This window comes from Argopecten irradians, chromosome 5 (assembly GCF_041381155.1).
Source record: "Argopecten irradians isolate NY chromosome 5, Ai_NY, whole genome shotgun sequence".
NCBI lineage: Eukaryota > Metazoa > Mollusca > Bivalvia > Pectinida > Pectinidae > Argopecten > Argopecten irradians.
In genome coordinates, this window is record NC_091138.1 from 46,069,845 (window position 1) to 46,091,616 (window position 21,772).

General features: G+C 34.9%; 2 protein-coding genes across 2 annotated transcripts in view; both read right to left on the reverse strand.

Annotated features, from left to right (window-relative positions):
• Positions 1–12,645, reverse strand: part of LOC138324031 (uncharacterized) — a 34,131-nt gene extending 21,486 nt beyond the window's left edge. Inside the window, exons 1-3 of the mRNA XM_069269027.1 lie at positions 12,394–12,645; positions 10,245–10,339; positions 9,951–10,060 (exon numbers count right to left, since the gene is read on the reverse strand). Of these exons, the coding sequence (XP_069125128.1) occupies positions 9,951–10,060; positions 10,245–10,339; positions 12,394–12,424 (236 nt within the window). The 5' untranslated portion in view covers positions 12,425–12,645. The remainder of the gene's footprint in view (positions 1–9,950; positions 10,061–10,244; positions 10,340–12,393) is intronic.
• Positions 12,646–18,429: 5,784 nt separating this feature from the next.
• The window catches only part of LOC138324459 (tRNA-dihydrouridine(16/17) synthase [NAD(P)(+)]-like), a 28,264-nt gene continuing 24,921 nt past the window's right edge, over positions 18,430–21,772 (reverse strand). Inside the window, 3 exon segments of the mRNA XM_069269523.1 lie at positions 18,430–18,782; positions 21,325–21,400; positions 21,561–21,753. Of these exon segments, the coding sequence (XP_069125624.1) occupies positions 18,529–18,782; positions 21,325–21,400; positions 21,561–21,753 (523 nt within the window). The 3' untranslated portion in view covers positions 18,430–18,528.

Sequence of the window (21,772 nt, forward strand, 5' to 3'; positions counted from 1 at the left end):
ACATATCAAAAACAGGAGCAGACCAATGGTTACTTTATACATATCAAAAACAGGAGCAGACCAATGGTTACTTTATACATATCAAAAACAGGAGCAGACCAATGGTTACTTTATACATATCAAAAACAGGAGCAGACCAATGGTTACTTTATACATATCAAAAACAGGAGCAGACCAATGGTTACTTTATACATATCAAAAACAGGAGCAGACAATGGTTACTTTATACATATCAAAAACAGGAGCAGACCAATGGTTACTTTATACATATCAAAAACAGGAGCAGACCAATGGTTACTTTATACATATCAAAAACAGGAGCAGACCAATGGTTACTTTATACATATCAAAAACAGGAGCAGACCAATGGTTACTTTATACATATCAAAAACAGGAGCAGACCAATGGTTACTTTATACATATCAAAAACAGGAGCAGACCAATGGTTACTTTATACATATCAAAAAACAGGAGCAGACCAATGGTTACTTTATACATATCAAAAACAGGAGCAGACCAATGGTTACTTTATACATATCAAAAACAGGAGCAGACCAATGGTTACTTTATACATATCAAAAACAGGAGCAGACAATGGTTACTTTATACATATCAAAAACAGGAGCAGACCAATGGTTACTTTATACATATCAAAAACAGGAGCAGACGAATGGTTACTTTATACATATCAAAAACAGGAGCAGACGAATGGTTACTTTATACATATCAAAAACAGGAGCAGACGAATGGTTACTTTATACATATCAAAAACAGGAGCAGACGAATGGTTACTTTATACATATCAAAAACAGGAGCAGACCAATGGTTACTTTATACATATCAAAAACAGAAGCAGACCAATGGTTACTTTATACATATCAAAAACAGGAGCAGACCAATGGTTACTTTATACATATCAAAAACAGGAGCAGACCAATGGTTACTTTATACATATCAAAAACAGGAGCAGACCAATGGTTACTTTATACATATCAAAAACAGGAGCAGACCAATGGTTACTTTATACATATCAAAAACAGGAGCAGACCAATGGTTACTTTATACATATCAAAAACAGGAGCAGACCAATGGTTACTTTATACATATCAAAAACAGGAGCAGACCAATGGTTACTTTATACATATCAAAAACAGGAGCAGACCAATGGTTACTTTATACATATCAAAAACAGGAGCAGACCAATGGTTACTTTATACATATCAAAAACAGGAGCAGACCAATGGTTACTTTATACATATCAAAAACAGGAGCAGACCAATGGTTACTTTATACATATCAAAAACAGGAGCAGACCAATGGTTACTTTAACATATCAAAAACAGGAGCAGACAATGGTTACTTTATACATATCAAAAACAGGAGCAGACCAATGGTTACTTTATACATATCAAAAACAGGAGCAGACAATGGTTACTTTATACATATCAAAAACAGGAGCAGACCAATGGTTACTTTATACATATCAAAAACAGGAGCAGACCAATGGTTACTTTATACATATCAAAAACAGGAGCAGACCAATGGTTACTTTATACATATCAAAAAACAGGAGCAGACCAATGGTTACTTTATACATATCAAAAACAGGAGCAGACCAATGGTTACTTTATACATATCAAAAACAGGAGCAGACCAATGGTTACTTTATACATATAACAAAAACAGGAGCAGACCAATGGTTACTTTATACATATCAAAAACAGGAGCAGACGAAATGGTTACTTTATACATATCAAAAACAGAAGCAGACCAATGGTTACTATTTATACATATCAAAAACAGGAGCAGACCAATGGTTACTTTATACATATCAAAAACAGGAGCAGACCAATGGTTACTTTATACATATCAAAAACAGGAGCAGACCAATGGTTACTTTATACATATCAAAAACAGGAGCAGACCGAATGGTTACTTTATACATATCAAAAACAGGAGCAGACCAATGGTTACTTTATACATATCAAAAACAGGAGCAGACCAATGGTTACTTTATACATATCAAAAACAGAAGCAGACGAATGGTTACTTTATACAGTATCAAAAACAGGAGCAGACCAATGGTTACTTTATACATATCAAAAACAGGAGCAGACCAATGGTTACTTTATACATATCAAAAAAAAAACAGGAGCAGACGACAATGGTTACTTTATACATATCAAAAACAGGAGCAGACCAATGGTTACTTTATACATATCAAAAACAGGAGCAGACGAATGGTTACTTTATACATATCATGTATCAAAAACAGGAGCAGACCAATGGTTACTTTATACATATCAAAAACAGGAGCAGACCAATGGTTACTTTATAATATCAAAAACAGGAGCAGACGAATGGTTACTTTATATGTATCAAAAACAGGAGCAGACGAATGGTTACTTTATACATATCAAAAACAGGAGCAGACAATGGGTTACTTTTTACATATCAAAAACAGAAGCAGACCAATGGTTACTTTATACATATCAAAAAACAGAGCAGCAGACGAATGGTTACTTTGATATACATATCAAAAACAGGAGCAGACCAATGGTTACTTTATACATATCAAAAACAGGAGCAGACCAATGGTTACTTTATACATATCAAAAACAGGAGCAGACGACATATCAAGAAGAGCAGGAATGGTACTTTATACATATCAAAAACAGAAGCAGACGAATGGTTACTTTATACGTATCAAAAACAGGAGCAGACGAATGGGTACTTTTATACATATCAAAAACAGAGCAGACGAATGGTTACTTTATACAGTATCAAAAACAGAAGCAGGATGGTTACTTTATACATATCAAAAACAGGAGCAGACGAATGGTTACTTTATACATATCAAAAAACAGGAGCAGACCAATGGTTACTTTATACATATCAAAAAACAGGGAGCAGACCAATGGTTACTTTATACATATCAAAAACAGGAGCAGACGAATGGTTACTTTATACATATCAAAAACAGGAGCAGACAAATGGTTACGTTTTTACATTATCAAAAACAGAAGCAGACAAAATGGTTACTTTATACATATCAAAAACAGCGAAGGCGACATGGTTACCTTGTATGAGTATTCATGAAACAGGGAAGTGACGAATGGTTACTTTATACATATCAAAAACAGGAGCAGTTGACCAATGGTATACTTTATAGCTTATCAAAAACAGGAGGCAGGACGAATGGGTTACTTTATAAATATCAAAAAACAGGAGCAGACGAATGGTTACTCTTTATACATTATACAAAAAAAAGGAGCAGATCGATTGGTTACTTTATACGTATCAAAACAGGAGCAGACCCAATGGTTACTTTATACATATCAAAAACAGGAGCAGACGAATGGTTACTTTATATATCAAAACAGAGCAGCAATGGTTAACTGTTTACTTTATATGTAACCAAAAAAACAGAGCCAGAATGTGGTTACTTTATAAATATCAAAAACAGGAGCAGACCAATGGTTACTTTATACATATTTCAAAACAGGAGCAGGACAATGAATGGTTACTTTATACATATATCAAAAACAGGAGCAGACCAATGGTTACTTTTTACGTATCAAAAAACAGGAGAGATGAATGGGACTTTAGTGACCTACCCCATATACAAAAACTGGAGCAGAAGAATGGTTTACTTTATTCAATATCAAAAAAAATGACTACAGTAGACAATTACTATTGTATACAAAAAAACAGAAGCAGACGACTGGTTACTTTTATATGTAACAAAATCGGAGCCAGAATGGTTACTTTACTACATATCAAAAATACAGGAGCTAGACGAATGGTTACTTTATATATTAGTATCAAAATTTATTGTGATTACCTAAAGGTTACTAATGAGGGTCATTAGTTTTATTACCAAATAGTTACTTTATAACATAAAAAACAGGAGCAGAGTGACCTAAAACAGGGCAGACTGGTTACTTTATACATTAAAAAAGGTTATGATAGTCAACTTTAAAGGAGGCAGTGATTACTAATGGGTATACATATCAAAAATTACCTAAAGGAAAAACAGGAGCAGACCAATGGTTACTTTATACCTAAAGGAAAACAGGAGCAGACCTATGGTTACTTTATAGTGATTACCTAAAGGGAGCAGACATTGTTGTTACTTTATACATACAGAAACAGAGCAGACCAATGGTTACTTTATATATACAAAAAGAAGCAGACCAAGTTACTTATACAATACAAAAACAGGAGCAGACAATGGTTACTTTATACATATCAAAAACAGGAGCAGACCAATGGTTACTTTATAATATCAAAAACAGCAGACCAATGGTTACTTTATTATTGATTACCTAAAGGAGACATTAGTGATTACCTAAAGGAGGCGTTAGTGATTACCTAAAGGAGGAATCTCTGTTAGTGATTACCTAAAGGAGACGATTTTGTGATTTAGTGATTAAGTGAATACCTAAAGGAATTGTTAGTGATTACCTAAAGGAGCATTAGTGATTACCTAAAGGAGGCGTTAGTGATTACCTAAAGGAGGCGTTAGTGATTACCTAAAGGAGACGTTAGTGATTACCTAAAGGAGACAATTAGTGATTACCTAAAGGAGGACATTAGTGATTACCTAAAGGAGGCTCTTAGTGAGTATACCTAAAGGAGACATTAGTGATTACCTAAAGGAGCGCGTTAGTGATTACCTAAAGAAGACTTTAGTGATTACCTAAAGGAGACGTTAGTGATTAGTGATTACCTAAAGGAGACATTAGTGATTACCTAAAGGAGACATTAGTGATTACCTAAAGGAGACATTAGTGATTACCTAAAGGAGGCGTTAGTGATTACCTAAAGGAGACTATTAGTGATTACCTAAAGGAGGCCGTTAGTGATTACCTAAAGGAGGCATAGTGATTACTAAACGGACGTTTAGTGATTACCTAAAGGAGACTTTAGTGATTACCTAAAGGAGGCGTTAATTACCTAAAGTGGTGATTACCTAAAACGGCGTATAGACATTAGTGATTACCTAAAGGAGGGTTAGTGATTACCTAAAGGAGACATTTAGTGATACCTAAAGGAGGCGTTAGTGATACCTAAGGAGGGAGTATTACCTTTTAGTGATTACCTAAAGGAGGCGTTAGTGATTACCTAAAGGAGGCGTTAGTGATTACCTTAAGTGACATTAGTGATTACCTAAAGGAGGCGTTAGTGATTACCTAAAGGAGGAGTTAGTGATACCTAAAGGAGGCGTTAGTGATTACCTAAGTGGAGACATTAGTGATTACGTAAAGGAGACATTAGTGATTACCTAAAGGAGACATTAGTGATTACCTAAAGGAGACATTAGTGATTATCTAAAGGAGGCATTAGTGATTACCTAAAGTAGGTGTTAGTGATTACCTAAAGGAGGCGTTAGTGATAACCTAAAGGAGACATTAGTGATTACCTAAAGGAGACATTAGTGATTACCTTAAGGAGACATTAGTGATTACCTAAAGGAGACATTAGTGATTACCTAAAGGAGGCATTAGTGATTACCTAAAGGAGACATCAGTGATTACCTAAAGTAGGTGTTAGTGATTACCTAAAGGAGGCATTAGTGATTACCTAAAGGAGACATTATTTGATTACCTAAAGTAGGTGTTAGTGATTACCTAAAGAAAACTTTAGTGATTACCTAAAGGAGACATTAGTGATTACCTAAAGGAGGCATTAGTTGATTACCTAAAGGAGGCATTAGTGATTACCTAAAGGAGGCGTTAGTGATTACCTAAAGGAGACGTTTGTGATTACCTAAAGAAGGACTTTAGTGATTACTAAAGGAGACATTATTGATTACCTAAAGAAGACTTTAGTGATTACCTAAAGGAGGCGCTTAGTGATTACCTAAGGAAGACATTAGTGATTACCTAAAGGAGGCGTCGGCGTTAGTGATTACTAAAGTAGGCATTTAGTGAATACCTAAAGGAGAACATTTGTTAGTGATTACCTAAAGGAGGCATTAGTGATTACCTAAAGGAGACATAGTGATTACCTAAAGGAGGCATTAGTGATTACCTAAAGGAGGACATCAGTGATTACCTAAAGTATGTGTTAGTTGATTTAATAAAGGAGGCATTAGTGGATTACCTAAAGGAGACCATTATTGATTACCTAAAGTAGGTGTTAGTGATTACCTAAAGAAAACTTTAGTGATTACCTAAGGAGACATTAGTGATTACCTAAAGGAGGCATTAGTGATTACCTAAAGGAGGCATTAGTGATTACCTAAAGGAGGCGTTAGTGATTACCTAAAGGAGACGTTAGTGATTACCTAAAGAAGACTTTAGTGATTACCTAAAGGAGACATTATTGATTACCTAAAGAAGACTTTAGTGATTACCTAAAGGAGGCGTTTTAGTGATTACCTAAAGGAGACATTAGTGATTACCTAAAGGAGGCGTTAGTGATTACCTAAAGTAAGGCATTAGTGATTACCTAAAGGAGGCGTTAGTGATTACCTAAAGGAGACATTATTGATTACCTAAAGTAGGTGTTAGTGATTACCTAAAAGAGGCGTTAGTGATTACCTAAAGGAGGTGTGTAGTGATTACCTAAAGTAGGTGTTAGTGATTACCTAAAGTAGGCGTTAGTGATTACCTAAAGGAGACATTAGTGATTACCTAAAGGAGACATTAGTGATTACCTAAAGGAGGCGTTAGTGATTACCTAAAGGGAGACGTTAGTGATTACCTAAAGGAGACATTAGTGATTACCTAAAGGAGGCGTTAGTGATGATTACCTAAAGGAGGCATTAGTGATTACCTAAAGGAGACATTAGTGATTACTAAAGGAGACATTAGTGATTACCTAAAGGAGGCGTTCAGTGATTACCTAAAGGAGGCATTAGTGATTACCTAAAGGAGACATTAGTGATTACCTAAAGGAGACGTTAGTGATTACCTAAAGGAGACATTAGCGATTACCTAAAGGAGACATTAGTGATTACCTAAAGGAGACTTTAGTGATTACCTAAAGGAGACATTAGTGAATACCTAAAGGAGGCGTTAGTGATTACCTAAAGAAGACTTTAGTGATTACCTAAAGGAGACTTTAGTGATTACCTAAAGGAAATATTAGTGATTACCTAAAGGAGGCGTTAGTGATTACCTAAAGGAGGCGTTAGTGATTACCTAAAGGAGACATTAGTGAATACCTAAAGGAGGCGTTAGTGATTACCTAAAGAAAACTTTAGTGATTACCTAAAGGAGACATTATTGATTACCTAAAGTAGGTGTTAGTGATTACCTAAAGGAGGCGTTAGTGATTACCTAAAGGAGGTGTTAGTGATTACCTAAAGTAGGCGTTAGTGATTACCTAAAGTAGGCGTTAGTGATTACCTAAAGGAGACATTAGTGATTACCTAAAGGAGACATTAGTGATTACCTAAAGGAGGCGTTAGTGATTACCTAAAGGAGACGTTAGTGATTACCTAAAGGAGACATTAGTGATTACCTAAAGGAGGCGTTAGTGATTACCTAAAGGAGGCATTAGTGATTACCTAAAGGAGACATTAGTGATTACCTAAAGGAGACATTAGTGATTACCTAAAGGAGGCGTTAGTGATTACCTAAAGGAGGCATTAGTGATTACCTAAAGGAGACATTAGTGATTACCTAAAGGAGACGTTAGTGATTACCTAAAGGAGACATTAGTGATTACCTAAAGGAGACATTAGTGATTACCTAAAGGAGACTTTAGTGATTACCTAAAGGAGACATTAGTGAATACCTAAAGGAGGCGTTAGTGATTACCTAAAGAAGACTTTAGTGATTACCTAAAGGAGACTTTAGTGATTACCTAAAGGAAATATTAGTGATTACCTAAAGGAGGCGTTAGTGATTACCTAAAGGAGGCGTTAGTGATTACCTAAAGGAGACATTAGTGAATACCTAAAGGAGGCGTTAGTGATTACCTAAAGAAGACTTTAGTGATTACCTAAAGGAGACATTAGTGATTACCTAAAGGAGGCGTTAGTGATTACCTAAAGGAGGCGTTAGTGATTACCTAAAGGAGGCGTTAGTGATTACCTAAAGGAGACATTAGTGAATACCTAAAGGAGGTGTTAGTGATTACCTAAAGGAGGCATTAGTGATTACCTAAAGGAGGCGTTAGTGATTACCTAAAGGAGGCGTTAGTGATTACCTAAAGGAGACTTTAGTGATTACCTAAAGGAGACATTAGTGATTACCTAAAGGAGACATTAGTGATTACCTAAAGGAGGCGTTAGTGATTACCTAAAGGAGACATTAGTGAATACCTAAAGGAGGCGTTAGTGATTACCTAAAGAAGACTTTAGTGATTACCTAAAGGAGACATTAGTGATTACCTAAAGGAGACATTAGTGATTACCTAAAGGAGGCGTTAGTGATTACCTAAAGGAGACATTAGTGATTACCTAAAGGAGGCGTTAGTGATTACCTAAAGGAGACTTTAGTGATTACCTAAAGGAGGCGTTAGTGATTACCTAAAGGAGACATTAGTGATTACCTAAAGGAGGCGTTAGTGATTACCTAAAGGAGACATTAGTGATTACCTAAAGGAGGCGTTAGTGATTACCTAAAGGAGGCGTTAGTGATTACCTAAAGGAGGCGTTAGTGATTACCTAAAGGAGACATTAGTGATTACCTAAAGGAGGCGTTAGTGATTACCTAAAGGAGGCGTTAGTGATTACCTAAAGGAGGCGTTAGTGATTACCTAAAGGAGACATTAGTGATTACGTAAAGGAGACATTAGTGATTACCTAAAGGAGACATTAGTGATTACCTAAAGGAGACATTAGTGATTATCTAAAGGAGGCATTAGTGATTACCTAAAGTAGGTGTTAGTGATTACCTAAAGGAGGCGTTAGTGATAACCTAAAGGAGACATTAGTGATTACCTAAAGGAGACATTAGTGATTACCTTAAGGAGACATTAGTGATTACCTAAAGGAGACATTAGTGATTACCTAAAGGAGGCATTAGTGATTACCTAAAGGAGACATCAGTGATTACCTAAAGTAGGTGTTAGTGATTACCTAAAGGAGGCATTAGTGATTACCTAAAGGAGACATTATTGATTACCTAAAGTAGGTGTTAGTGATTACCTAAAGAAAACTTTAGTGATTACCTAAAGGAGACATTAGTGATTACCTAAAGGAGGCATTAGTGATTACCTAAAGGAGGCATTAGTGATTACCTAAAGGAGGCATTAGTGATTACCTAAAGGAGACGTTAGTGATTACCTAAAGAAGACTTTAGTGATTACCTAAAGGAGACATTATTGATTACCTAAAGAAGACTTTAGTGATTACCTAAAGGAGGCGTTAGTGATTACCTAAAGGAGACATTAGTGATTACCTAAAGGAGGCGTTAGTGATTACCTAAAGTAGGCATTAGTGATTACCTAAAGGAGGCGTTAGTGATTACCTAAAGGAGACATTATTGATTACCTAAAGTAGGTGTTAGTGATTACCTAAAGGAGGCGTTAGTGATTACCTAAAGGAGACATTAGTGATTACCTAAAGGAGGCGTTAGTGATTACCTAAAGGAGGCGTTAGTGATTACCTAAAGGAGGCGTTAGTGATTACCTAAAGGAGACATTAGTGATTACCTAAAGGAGGTGTTAGTGATTACCTATAGGAGGCGTTAGTGATTACCTAAAGGAGGTGTTAGTGATTACCTAAAGGAGGCATTAGTGATTACCTAAAGGAGACATTAGTGATTACCTAAAGGAGGTGTTAGTGATTACCTAAAGGAGGCGTTAGTGATTACCTAAAGGAGGCGTTAGTGATTACCTAAAGGAGGCATTAGTGATTACCTAAAGGAGACATTAGTGATTACCTAAAGGAGACATTAGTGATTACCTAAAGGAGGCATTAGTGATTACCTAAAGGAGACGTTAGTGATTACCTAAAGGAGGCGTTAGTGATTACCTAAAGCAGTGATTACCTGAAGGAGGCATGGGCCAGTTCTGTGAGGTAACCAAGGAACATGTCATATGGAATCTGTGTCATCCCTAGATCCTCCACAGTGTCTGGTCGACCAAGTATCGTCCCACACTGGAAAAGTACAGAAAGTCGTGTTAACATTTCTTAGTATTGTCACAGACCTAAATCAACAGACACACCAGGGTGGGTTATATATTTGTAACAGATACCCTAGGGTTGGTTAATTCATGAATCATATATATACCTTGAGGAGACCCTCCAGATTTGGAGAACGTTAACAGGAGTATATACTTACAGGGTGACACGATTCAATCCCTGTTGTGCCACCATAATAAAACTCTCGGCCATATACAACTATCCCTGTATGCCAGATGCCATCAATCTGTTTACCTGTTAAAACAAAACAATGTATTATATATAATGATTTATGAAAAATTTTAAGTTATATGTGCCATAACTGGGGAGAAATTTTGACATGCTATTTTAATTTGTCTTCAGTAATCTATTGAAATGAATCCTGCAATAATCAGGTGTGTTGAGGTGATAATGATGTCCTTAAGCTTTGTTTAATGTTTGGTTATGATTGGACTTAAATGTTTTGAGAAACAAAGCTAAACACATAACTTTGAAATGTTGACGACAACACCGCCGCCGCCACTGGAAAAGTAACACCTGCATAAATTATCTATAGTTGCAGGTAATACAAAATATGACATGGGTTTTCCCAAAAGTATGTAGCTACTTTGAAACAACACATGAAATATAATGTACATTTTGAAATGCATAGAGAATCTTACATGAGAGGCTATGTGATATGAAATTAACAAACAAGTTCAATAATTTGATATACCACAAGGCAGGCTGCCTTTAGGCGAGTGACATATCAAATCATTTAACGATTTTGAAAAATTTCATATCACATAGTCACGAGTGTAAGATTCTATTCATCACATAACTTTTATTAAAGTTATATGTGCCATATTTTTCATAGTCACAAATCAAGAAGAGCTTTTAATATGTTATTCAACTCCAAAAGTTACCAACATTTTGAGAATTACACTACTTTCAATGTATAGGTTTTAATTTTACAAGTACAAAAAGGACTGAAAATCATTATATTAACATCTTCAGTGTAATGAAATGAGTACATACGGTCAGACCATGAAGCCATCTATGAAGCCATCTTGTTTTTACAGTATTATTAGTAATTGTTAAGTGATTTCTGAAGGCATATTTCCATCTAAACATGTATAAGGCATAAAAAAACAAAAAAATTCACAGTGCATAACCAATGTGTTCTAACTAACATTTATAAGACATCATATATGTTTGTCTGTCCTTTTGAATGATTTTCACACCTTTATTCATTAACGGTTTTAAAAAGATTGAAGAAAAAATAACATGTCCAAATTTTCGACCAGTTACGGCACATATAACTTTAATAGAAATATAAGTAAAACTTTAAAGTTCGACTCTATATGAAACAGTAGAAATCTGACTCATATGTGACGTTTCCATCTACTCAAACAATCATGCGATGTCATATAAAATATAGATTAAGATGTCAAACCTACATGTGACATATGCATAATAATAGTGTTATTACACATGTGTCTTATACGATATTTATGACACGGCCATATGACATGGATGGACAGGCCAGTTATAATTATGTGATAAATATCTGTAACAAATAATAATAAGAAATTTGTTGGTTAATTATTAGGATGAGTCAGAGTTCCGGAACAATTCAACTCCGAACATTAGTATATGTATATAGTGGACCCTCAATATCTGTAGACTTCATTCTCAGCCTAAACCGCCCGGATTACAAATTTTCTGGACTGTTTGGTACTCGCATCCATTCCTCCTCATGTTCGATGAAAAAGATTGATAAAATATGCCACATGATTTTTTGTTGTCGAACCAATTGAGTACATGGTCAATTTTCACACCTGTGGCCCAAATCTTCATCAGGGGATGATTATCTGCAGACGACACCACAACGCCATATTGGAAATGACTTGCTTTTTTACCAAGAATAAGCAAACATTATTCATATCACTGATTACATGTTTCGTCACTCATGCTTTCATACTGCAACTGCAAGAGAAAAATGTGACCAGACCTCACCTGTTTGTTTACATTTGTCCACTGTACATGTACGTGTAGTCAGATTTGGCTATATAGTCAAATCTAGCCACATTTAGCGATGCTTCAGGACCTGAAAAATACTAGCCTAGGCCCTAGTGTCCAAGTAGGCCTGGCGTTACCAAAAGGAGTCTGTAGGATCAACCTGGTGATTATCAAAATTTTGAAATTATTCGGAAAAACACTTATGAAGACATACTTTTTGATGTAAGCAGGTTATCAATATCAATAATAACATTGAACATATCAAAATGTCAACATCAATAATAACGTTTAGTTTGTGTATGTCTTACCAAGGAATGCAGCCGACAAGGACCTGGCCATTCCTTTACTGAGATCGTAAACATGAAGTTTGACGGGCCATTCTCCTTCAGTCAGCCATCTCAGGTCCACATGTACACAGTGATCAATTCCTCGTTGCTTCTTGTAGCTTTTATACTAGTGGATGGGTGATCATGTAGGTTTAACATAAAATGCACTGTCAAAATGAATCAACAAAACTTGTGAAGCGTTATCCGGTTTTCCCTTGAGTTGTCGATTTCTAAAACTGTATAATCTAGAGAGGTGCCGAAACAAAGTACCGTAAAGTGATTCATATGTCGTATATACGAAGCCGGAGCCTATCAACAAGAGGCCTAATGGGCCTATACTTTATCACCATGTTATGACGAGTCTTTTAGAAAATTATGAGAACTTTGGCGACAATTTCTTAATTTCTTAAAATTTCACATAAATGTTTAGTGCTTAATTATGTAGTGTAAAATGAACAGATTTGGCCATTGAAAAAACTAGAAATTGGCATTTGACAGGTTTTTCAGCCTATCAATATTAATTAGTACTGTTAGTAAAACTAAATGTCACATGTAGCAACAATAATGCAAACCCTTGAAATACATTTTAAAATTTCAAAAGATCCCAGGGGCCTGTGCTATGGCCAAATTAAAATTGTCTTGTAGAGGTGTAAGGCAGGGTTCCATTTTTTATCCCAAACAGTATCAAAATCAAATATAGTGAAATATAAATAAGTGATAGTAAAGATGATAAAACAATTAAATAATAAACCAAATTAAGACACCAATACCCACCAACAACAGTGATGATGAATGTGGTTGGTAATATCTGGTACGTTTTGCCGGAATCGGTCGTGAACGCAGAAACCACGAAATTTAAGACTTTGAAATCCTGCCGGAAAACCATCTAAAGTACACCAGGTATAGTTACTGATACTCTTTTGGACCTCAAATGTAATTAACCATTCACGACATATAATCTAAATACATGAACATTGTAATATGTCTTGTGATACGGACATAAAAGCTGTCAGATTACGTCCATAATTTTTCAATTAATTTAAATTAAGATGTACAGTAGATCCCATGTCGCATTCCCTGCCGATTCCCTGTCGAGCCCAGGTGCCACCCTCTCCCCTTACAAATTGTGAATAGTATTAATCCTTTCTCTAGCGATTTCCCGGTATTCTGAGAGCGAATTCACTGACTTTTGTATTGAAAATGTAGTCTGTGTAAACTTGGATAATTACCTTTCCATTTCTTGACAATTTTAATTTTAACTTGTAATATTGTTACCATACATATGTGATAATGCAGAGAAAAAAAATCAATGACTATTGAATGTTGCATTACCAAATGTTGCAAGTTCACAAAATTCACAATCACGCAACCGAGTCGTAATCTTGTTATTTGCAAATATAAGACCGCCCGGGGAACATATATTTACCGCCCGGGCATTTACTTGAACTCAAATACCATTAAAAGTGTAGTTAATAGCTAAATACTTAAAGGCCCATTACCTTTCCGAAACGGCTTTTAATTTTCAAAATGGAAATGTAAAACAAGATCGATAATTTTGTAGAGTCCTACAAACTCTACAGGTCGTTTTATGTTTCCCGCCGTCGTCCTAAATACTGCGCGGTAGTTGACTATCACTGCGCCAGACGGCAAAACAGCGAATTGACTCTCCACTGTTTTCATATATTACGCAGGCAATCTTGCATATGTTTGGTGTCGTAACCTTATTTTAGATCATCGGTATGCATTTTCTGGTGTTATTAATGTTTTTTAAGAAACCTTTATATTTTGCTCCGGAAAGGTTATGGGCCTTAACATATAAACATTTTGCCAAAAAATAGTTTGAAATTGTTAAAAAATGAAAGAGTTACGGCTTTGCAAGATTCTTGATCTCGCAACCGAGTCATAATCTTGTTATTTGCAAATGTAAGACCGCCCCGGAAACATATATTTACCGCCTGGACATTTACTTCCACTAAAACACTAAGTATACAATAATTTAGTTCTTGACCTCTGTGCAATACACAACGTTACAGTACACAGTGTAAAAGTTATATCCCGTAGTTACGGAGATTGTCGATAGGATATATATAACCAAGGTATATTGTTCCGGTTATCATGAGAACCAAAGTGATTTTATAATGGAAGGTGTATACACACATCCATAAAAATCATAATATGAGTTCTATACAAATAAGAATTGGTTATAGACAATGATTAAAGGCCCACTAACTTTCCGAAACGTTTTTTATTTTTTTTTATTTTTAAAATGTGAATGTAAAGCGAGATCAATAGTTTTGTAGAGTCGCAACAGTGATTAACTTACCGTTAACACTACAAGTATCCTCACCTTCTGAACAATTTTGATTAAATAAATAAAATGTTGATTTTCATAACTCGGGTCGTCTTATGTTTCCCGCCGTCGTCCTAAATACCGCGTGGTAGTTGAATTTTACTGCGCCAGACGGCAAGACATCGAAATGACACAAATATATATTTCTAATTAACACAAATAATATAAAATAATTCAATTAGCTTTTGGTGCTTGTGCAATCAGTACTTCATTCAACATAGGACATAGTGCCATGGAATTTTTTCGGGATGCCATTAATCATTTTTAATATATTTATATTAAAGGCCAACTACCTTTCCGGAGCAAAATTGAAAGGTTTCTTAAAAACATTAATAACAAAAGAAAATATATATCGATGGCTTAAGATGAGGTTACAACACCAAACATATGCAAGCCTGTCTAATGTACGATAAAAGTGGAGATTCATTTCGCTGTTTTGTCGTCTGGCTCTGCGACTCTACAAAATTATTGATCTCGTTTTACATTCCTATCTTAAAAATTAAAAGCCGTTTCGGAAAGATAGTGGCCCTTTAACGTAAACTTTTCAATGTTGGTAATGGTGTAAAGTGAGCATCTTTAACAAGTCATAATTCTAATTACCCACACTTCCACACCACTCACGATAAAAATAACTCATTTCCTACAGAATTTCGTTTGTTATACCATAAGTATGTCTTAAGCATCGATTGACCGTCGCATTCTAATGTATCTGATTTTGTTCTTAATTTGTACCAGGCCTTAAAAATATCTATCCAAAATAGGTTTTTACAATTAAGATGTTTTAAATACTCACTGTCTAAATCAGCAATGATATTAGGATTAATATATGATTTCAAAAATGTTTAGTAATTTACCATCTGACCTAAAAATCCTTCTGATCTACTTTTGAGAGAAGTTCATCGTTAAAAACTTAAAGGCCCACTACCTTTCCGGAGCAAAATTTAAAGGTTTCTGAAAAACATTAATAACAAAAGAAAATATATATCGATGGCTTAAGATGAGGTTACAACACCAAACATATGCAAGATTTCCTGTCTAATGTACGATAAAAGTGGATATTTAAAAGAAGCGGATACCAACATGTATTACAAGGGAAGCAACCATTAATCTTAAAATATTTCATTTTTATAATTTCGCACTTTCAATATTGAATTTAAAATAGACAAATACTACCATAATTTAGTGTATCAATGAAAATATTATTATTTTTGAGAGGCTAACCGCTCAACCAAAAGTGTATGATTATTGTGTGACTGTCGTGTATATTGTACCTGAGTCACAGAGTGAACAATGCATGCATGAATAAGGTTATAAGGTTATAGCACATTTCATTGTACAGTGAACGAACAATATTACGAGATCCAAAGATGAGAGAATTACAATGTGTTATATAACCTATGAATAAAATAGACAAAAAATAGAAAATATGGATATGTTTTTATGAATAATGGTCGCTCCCCTTTCAATGCATATACGTACACCACTTTTTTAAGTATCCCTATAGTAATTACACATTTGTCTTGCAATATCTATGACATGGCCGTATGACATGGCTGGACGGGCCAGTTATGTTATAAACACATTTAACTACATATATATCTATATGATTTGTTATCAATATGTCAACAGCATGTAAATTCAGAAAAGAAGAAGTCACACTATTTAATGTTTCTTGATGTCTCTTCATTTTGAGGATAAAAAAAAACGTTCAAATTTTAGATCTGAAAAGGTATCACTACATTTATTCAGGAAACTTTGAACTTTAAAAAATATGTAGACAATGACATTTTGGATTTTTTGTGGTAGGGTATGTGTATAAAGGTCTCTTCATATCTAATAACACCTTTCTATCTATTGTCATCTGCACCTGCATGTCTATCCACAACGAACCATTTTAAGATTTATTCTGGTTCAGGACTATCTGAATTCCTCTATACCAGATTCGTATAGACACATATTATATACAGTAAGTAAAATACATTTATACAGTTATCCAACTTAATCCTTATATGAGATTTGATTAATTGCTGATACTACATGTTGATTAAAACATATTTTATTTGCCTTTTTTCGGTATTTGACAAAGAGGATTGGGCACAAGTTCTTACAACCTATGGATAAGCCCTCTCCAAACATACATACAAAATATACATATTGAAGGCTAGTTGTTGCTTAGTACTGAATTATACATAAAGATAGTTTGTTTAAATAAATTTAAATACAATTGTGATTGCTGACGGTTGTTTCTCTATGTACTCTTATTCGTTACTTCAAGAGATTTACCTGGTTTTCATGCACAATATTTATTTAAAAACAGAGAAACAGTGAAATTTAGATGAGGCATCTATCAAGAATGCAAGATAAAAAATTACTACATATTCTTGCAGTTTATTCCAAATAGTTATAGTTCTGACAGAGAAATAGTTCTTTCTGAGTAAAGTTGTTGCACATTAAGGGAATATTTTTTTCGTATGTCCTCTACCGCACAGGACTAGCATAATCAAGCTTGCAATATTTTGATTTCATACTTTCAGTGGTATATTATACAATTATGGCCCTTTTTTCAGGGAGACAATTTTAGATGTATCCTGACACATAGGAACATAATTATTTTATTATACCGAACAAAACTAAAAGAAGAAAAAAATCTGGTAACAGGACCTATGAAGGTATTTCCAAATGATTATTTGATGATGCTAATTCGTCAGTCTGCAAGAAAATAATCAACAGTATTGCCAGAGTTGGTTGACGTTGCAGATGACGTCAACTTCCGGTCACGTACGGAGCTTCCAAGGGGTTATTTCCGGTCACGTACGGAGCTTCCAAGGGGTTATTTCCCTGGGGTTAGATTCCTCGCCTTCCAATTCTGGGGAAATACCGAACTTATTCAATATCATGTGATCAAGTTAAATGCAATCAGAACATTCTAAATGAAAGTGAGGTATATATAATAACATCAATTCTACAGGAACGTACAAGGATGTTCTCTGAACAAAATATTTATATATACAATGTATGTAAGCAGAGATTTAGATGATACTAATGCTTAGTTTCAGAGAAGAAGTCACTTATATGAAAAAAAGCCAATAATTAAATTTTGAATTCCTATCCCAAAAGAATGTTACCAATGCAAAATGGTATTAAGGTAATCTAGCTCACAAATGAACTGGTCATGTATGCAACTTAAGATTTCTAAACTATCATAAACCGCTATAATTCTTTTTGTTTATCTCCTACATCCTATAAACAAGAGGCCCATTGGCCCAACCAATCACCTGATACTTGATACAATTTAGTCATGTAATTAACTGATGTCTTTCGTTCATGAAATAGGAATATACATCTAATAGGTCTACATAAAGTTTCATTAAGCTTGGTACATATTTACTCACATTACTGTGTACACACGGTTCAATAACTAATATTGCAAAGGGCGATACCTCCGTAAATAAGTTGGTGTCGAATCAAGCTTATTTTCAAACTTGTTTTGATATAAAAAGTTTCAGTGCAAATTGACTCAAGTTATCATGTTCACAAGATTCAATAATCATACAGTAATTGCAAAGGGTAATAACTCCATAAGTTACAATCTAATCAGGTCAATTTTCGAACTTGTCCAAGATCTTTCCAATTTTAGTCTAAATACAAAGTTTCATGAAGCCCAGTGCAGTTTTATTCAAGTTCTTGTATTCACAAAGTCCAATAATAATTATTAGTGCAAACACCTTTACATTGCTGTGTGAACACATGATCTAGTACAGATAATCCTACGTGACCTCAGTTATTTCCTTCTCACAACATTCAGTCATTGCTTCTTTTTCTGTGTTCTTTCCAGCAAAATTGTCACAGTGATCAGGTATGTGCCCCTGGCCTTTAACCTCCTGGTGACCTTTAACCTCCTGGTGACCTGCATTATAAGTTGACCCTGAGGTCAGTCTGTGTTCTAGGAGATCTAGCTCCTTCCTTTTAGTATCACATTGTTCTTGTATTTCTATTTTGCTTTTTAGGTAGATACCATGTCCTGAAACAGAAACAGAATGATTATTTAGTGTAGATCAACGGTATAAACCTGTGCTTTATACGGAAAAAAAAAATACATGAAATTCCAGGTCATTTGTTTTATTAAAATTGGTAGTCCTTCATGTTAGCAAGGCCCAATATCAGGTCCCTAGAACTCTTGAGTTATTGACAAAAAGCCTATTTGACCCCACAGGCCTGAATGTCCATTTGACAAACTTGGTAACAGTCAAATAGGACATTAATCAAATATGGTACAATAGTGGCCATCTTGAATTTGGGAACAACCCCAAAAATAACAAGGACATAGTCATTCAGATCCCCCGCCAATGGAGATATCAAAGCTGAAGTAAGTTTGATTGTGGATACTTATGTGTATGAAAAAAACCAGGAAAAAGGAAGTTGAGCTAAAGAAAGATGGTGTATAATTCAAGTAGAGCGGGGCTGCAATTGTTGAATCAGGTATACAGCCTTGACATTTATATTAGACTATATACACAAAGATGGGTGGAGTTTTGCAAAGTAACATTTACCATTTACCATGATATTTTCAGCAATGTTTCCATGGTAACAAAAAAAGTGCAAAAAATGAAAACCTAAAAATAGCAAAAGGCACTACTAGACCATAAGAACAATGTATCTATGAAGTATCATGGAAATATCTCTGCAGGTTTTAGAGTTGTGCTCCGGAAACGATTCTTACGCAAAAATCTGCCATTTTCAGCAATGTTTCCATGGTTACAGAAAAAAGTACAAAAAGTGAAAACCTTAAAATAGCAAAAGGCACTACTAGACCATAAGACTAATGTGCCAATGGAGTTCCGTGCATATATCTCAACCGGTTTTCCAGTTATACTGCGGAAACGAACCTGGTACAAAAATATGATATTTTCAGCAATGTTTCCATGGTTACGGAAAAAGTGCAAAAAATGAAATCCTAAAAATAGCAAAAGGCACTACTAGACCATAAGAACAATGTATCTATGAAGTATCATGGAAATATCTCTGCTGGTTTTAGAGTTGTGCTCCGGAAACGATTCTTACGCAAAAATCTGCCATTTTCAGCAATGTTTCCATGGTTACAGAAAAAAGTACAAAAAGTGAAAACCTTAAAATAGCAAAAGGCACTACTAGACCATAAGACTAATGTGCCAATGGAGTTCCGTGCATATATCTCAACCGGTTTTCCAGTTATACTGCGGAAACGAACCTGGTACAAAAATATGATATTTTCAGCAATGTTTCCATGGTTACGGAAAAAGTGCAAAAATGAAATCCTAAAAATAGCAAAAGGCACTACTAGACCATAAGAACAATGTATCTATGAAGTATCATGGAAATATCTCTGCTGGTTTTAGAGTTGTGCTCCGGAAACGATTCTTACGCAAAAATCTGCCATTTTCAGCAATGTTTCCATGGTTACAGAAAAAAGTACAAAAAGTGAAAACCTTAAAATAGCAAAAGGCACTACTAGACCATAAGACTAATGTGCCAATGGAGTTCCGTGCATATATCTCAACCGGTTTTCCAGTTATACTGCGGAAACGAACCTGGTACAAAAATATGATATTTTCAGCAATGTTTCCATGGTTACGGAAAAAGTGCAAAAAATGAAATCCTAAAAATAGCAAAAGGCACTACTAGACCATAAGAACAATGTGTCTATGAAGTTTCATGGAAATATCTCTGCTGGTTTTAGAGTGTTGTGCTCCGGGAAACGATTCTTGCACAAAAATCTGCCATTTTCAGCAATGTTTCCATGGTTACAGAAAAAAAGTACAAAAAGTGAAAACCTTAAAATAGCAAAAGGCACTACTAGACCATAAGACCAATGTGTCTATGAAGTTTCGTGGAAAGATCTCTTCTGGTTTTAGAGTTATGCTCCGGAAACGAACCTGGTACAAAATATGATATTTTCAGCAATGTTTCCATGGTTACAGAAAAAATGCAGACAATGAAAACCTAAAAATAGCAAAAGGCACTACTAGACCATAAGACCAATGTGTGTATGAAGTTTCGTGGAAATATTTCTACTGGTTTTAGAGTTATGCTCCGGAAACCATTCGTACGTACGGACGGACGGACGGACGGACGGACGGACGGACGGACGGACGGAACCCATTTGTTTTCGTTGGGTGGGGGATAACAAAACTTGGTCAGGACCATGTCAGACAAGTTTCACTTAAATCACAATTAGCAGAACTTGAGAAAATGTTCTAAAGGTGTTAAAAGATTTAAGTCCATTTGACCCTTGTAATCTTGAATGAAGGTAAAAGTTATCAATTTGAACACATTTTGTAGCCCTTCTTCAAAGTTTCCAACAGATCCAATATTAAGTCTCTGGGACTAATACTTATTGACAAGAAGTAATTTCAAGATTTTAGTCTATTAGACCGATGTGATCAACATACATTCATTTGAAAACTAACATTCCTTCAAATCTAATTTGATCTCTCCAGAGAACTTATTTAGATTTGTTGTTCAATCCTTTTTCATATTTATGAAAAAAATTGTTGAAATTGAAAAATTGAGCTTTGTTTACTAACCTACACAGTCCAATGTCTCAGTCTTTGTCTTGTTTTTACAACATTTCTTACAGAGTCCAAAGGCGCATTTCTTCCCCTGAAGAGAAAATGTAAAACATAATGAATTTAACATCTACAAGCTTAGCCTCTGTTACATCATTCATCTTTTTGTTTTTGTACAAAAAGTATGTAAAATGGTTCACAGTGTTAAGAATTTTTACTCCAGGATATTTATCGAATAACCATAACTTACTCACCCGAGGATTTTGACAGCTCTCACATTTTTCATATTGTGTTTTCTTGGATCCATCAAAACATTTGTGTGGATTTTTAATTTTTTTCTTTATTTTATTTTTTGACATCCCAATCATGTCTGCTGGAATATTCAGAAGGTCCAGAGGGCGTTTTGTGGCTTCTCGCTTTTTTTGGTTTTCCTCTGCCTCCTCCGGACTACAAGGAAAGTCAAAAT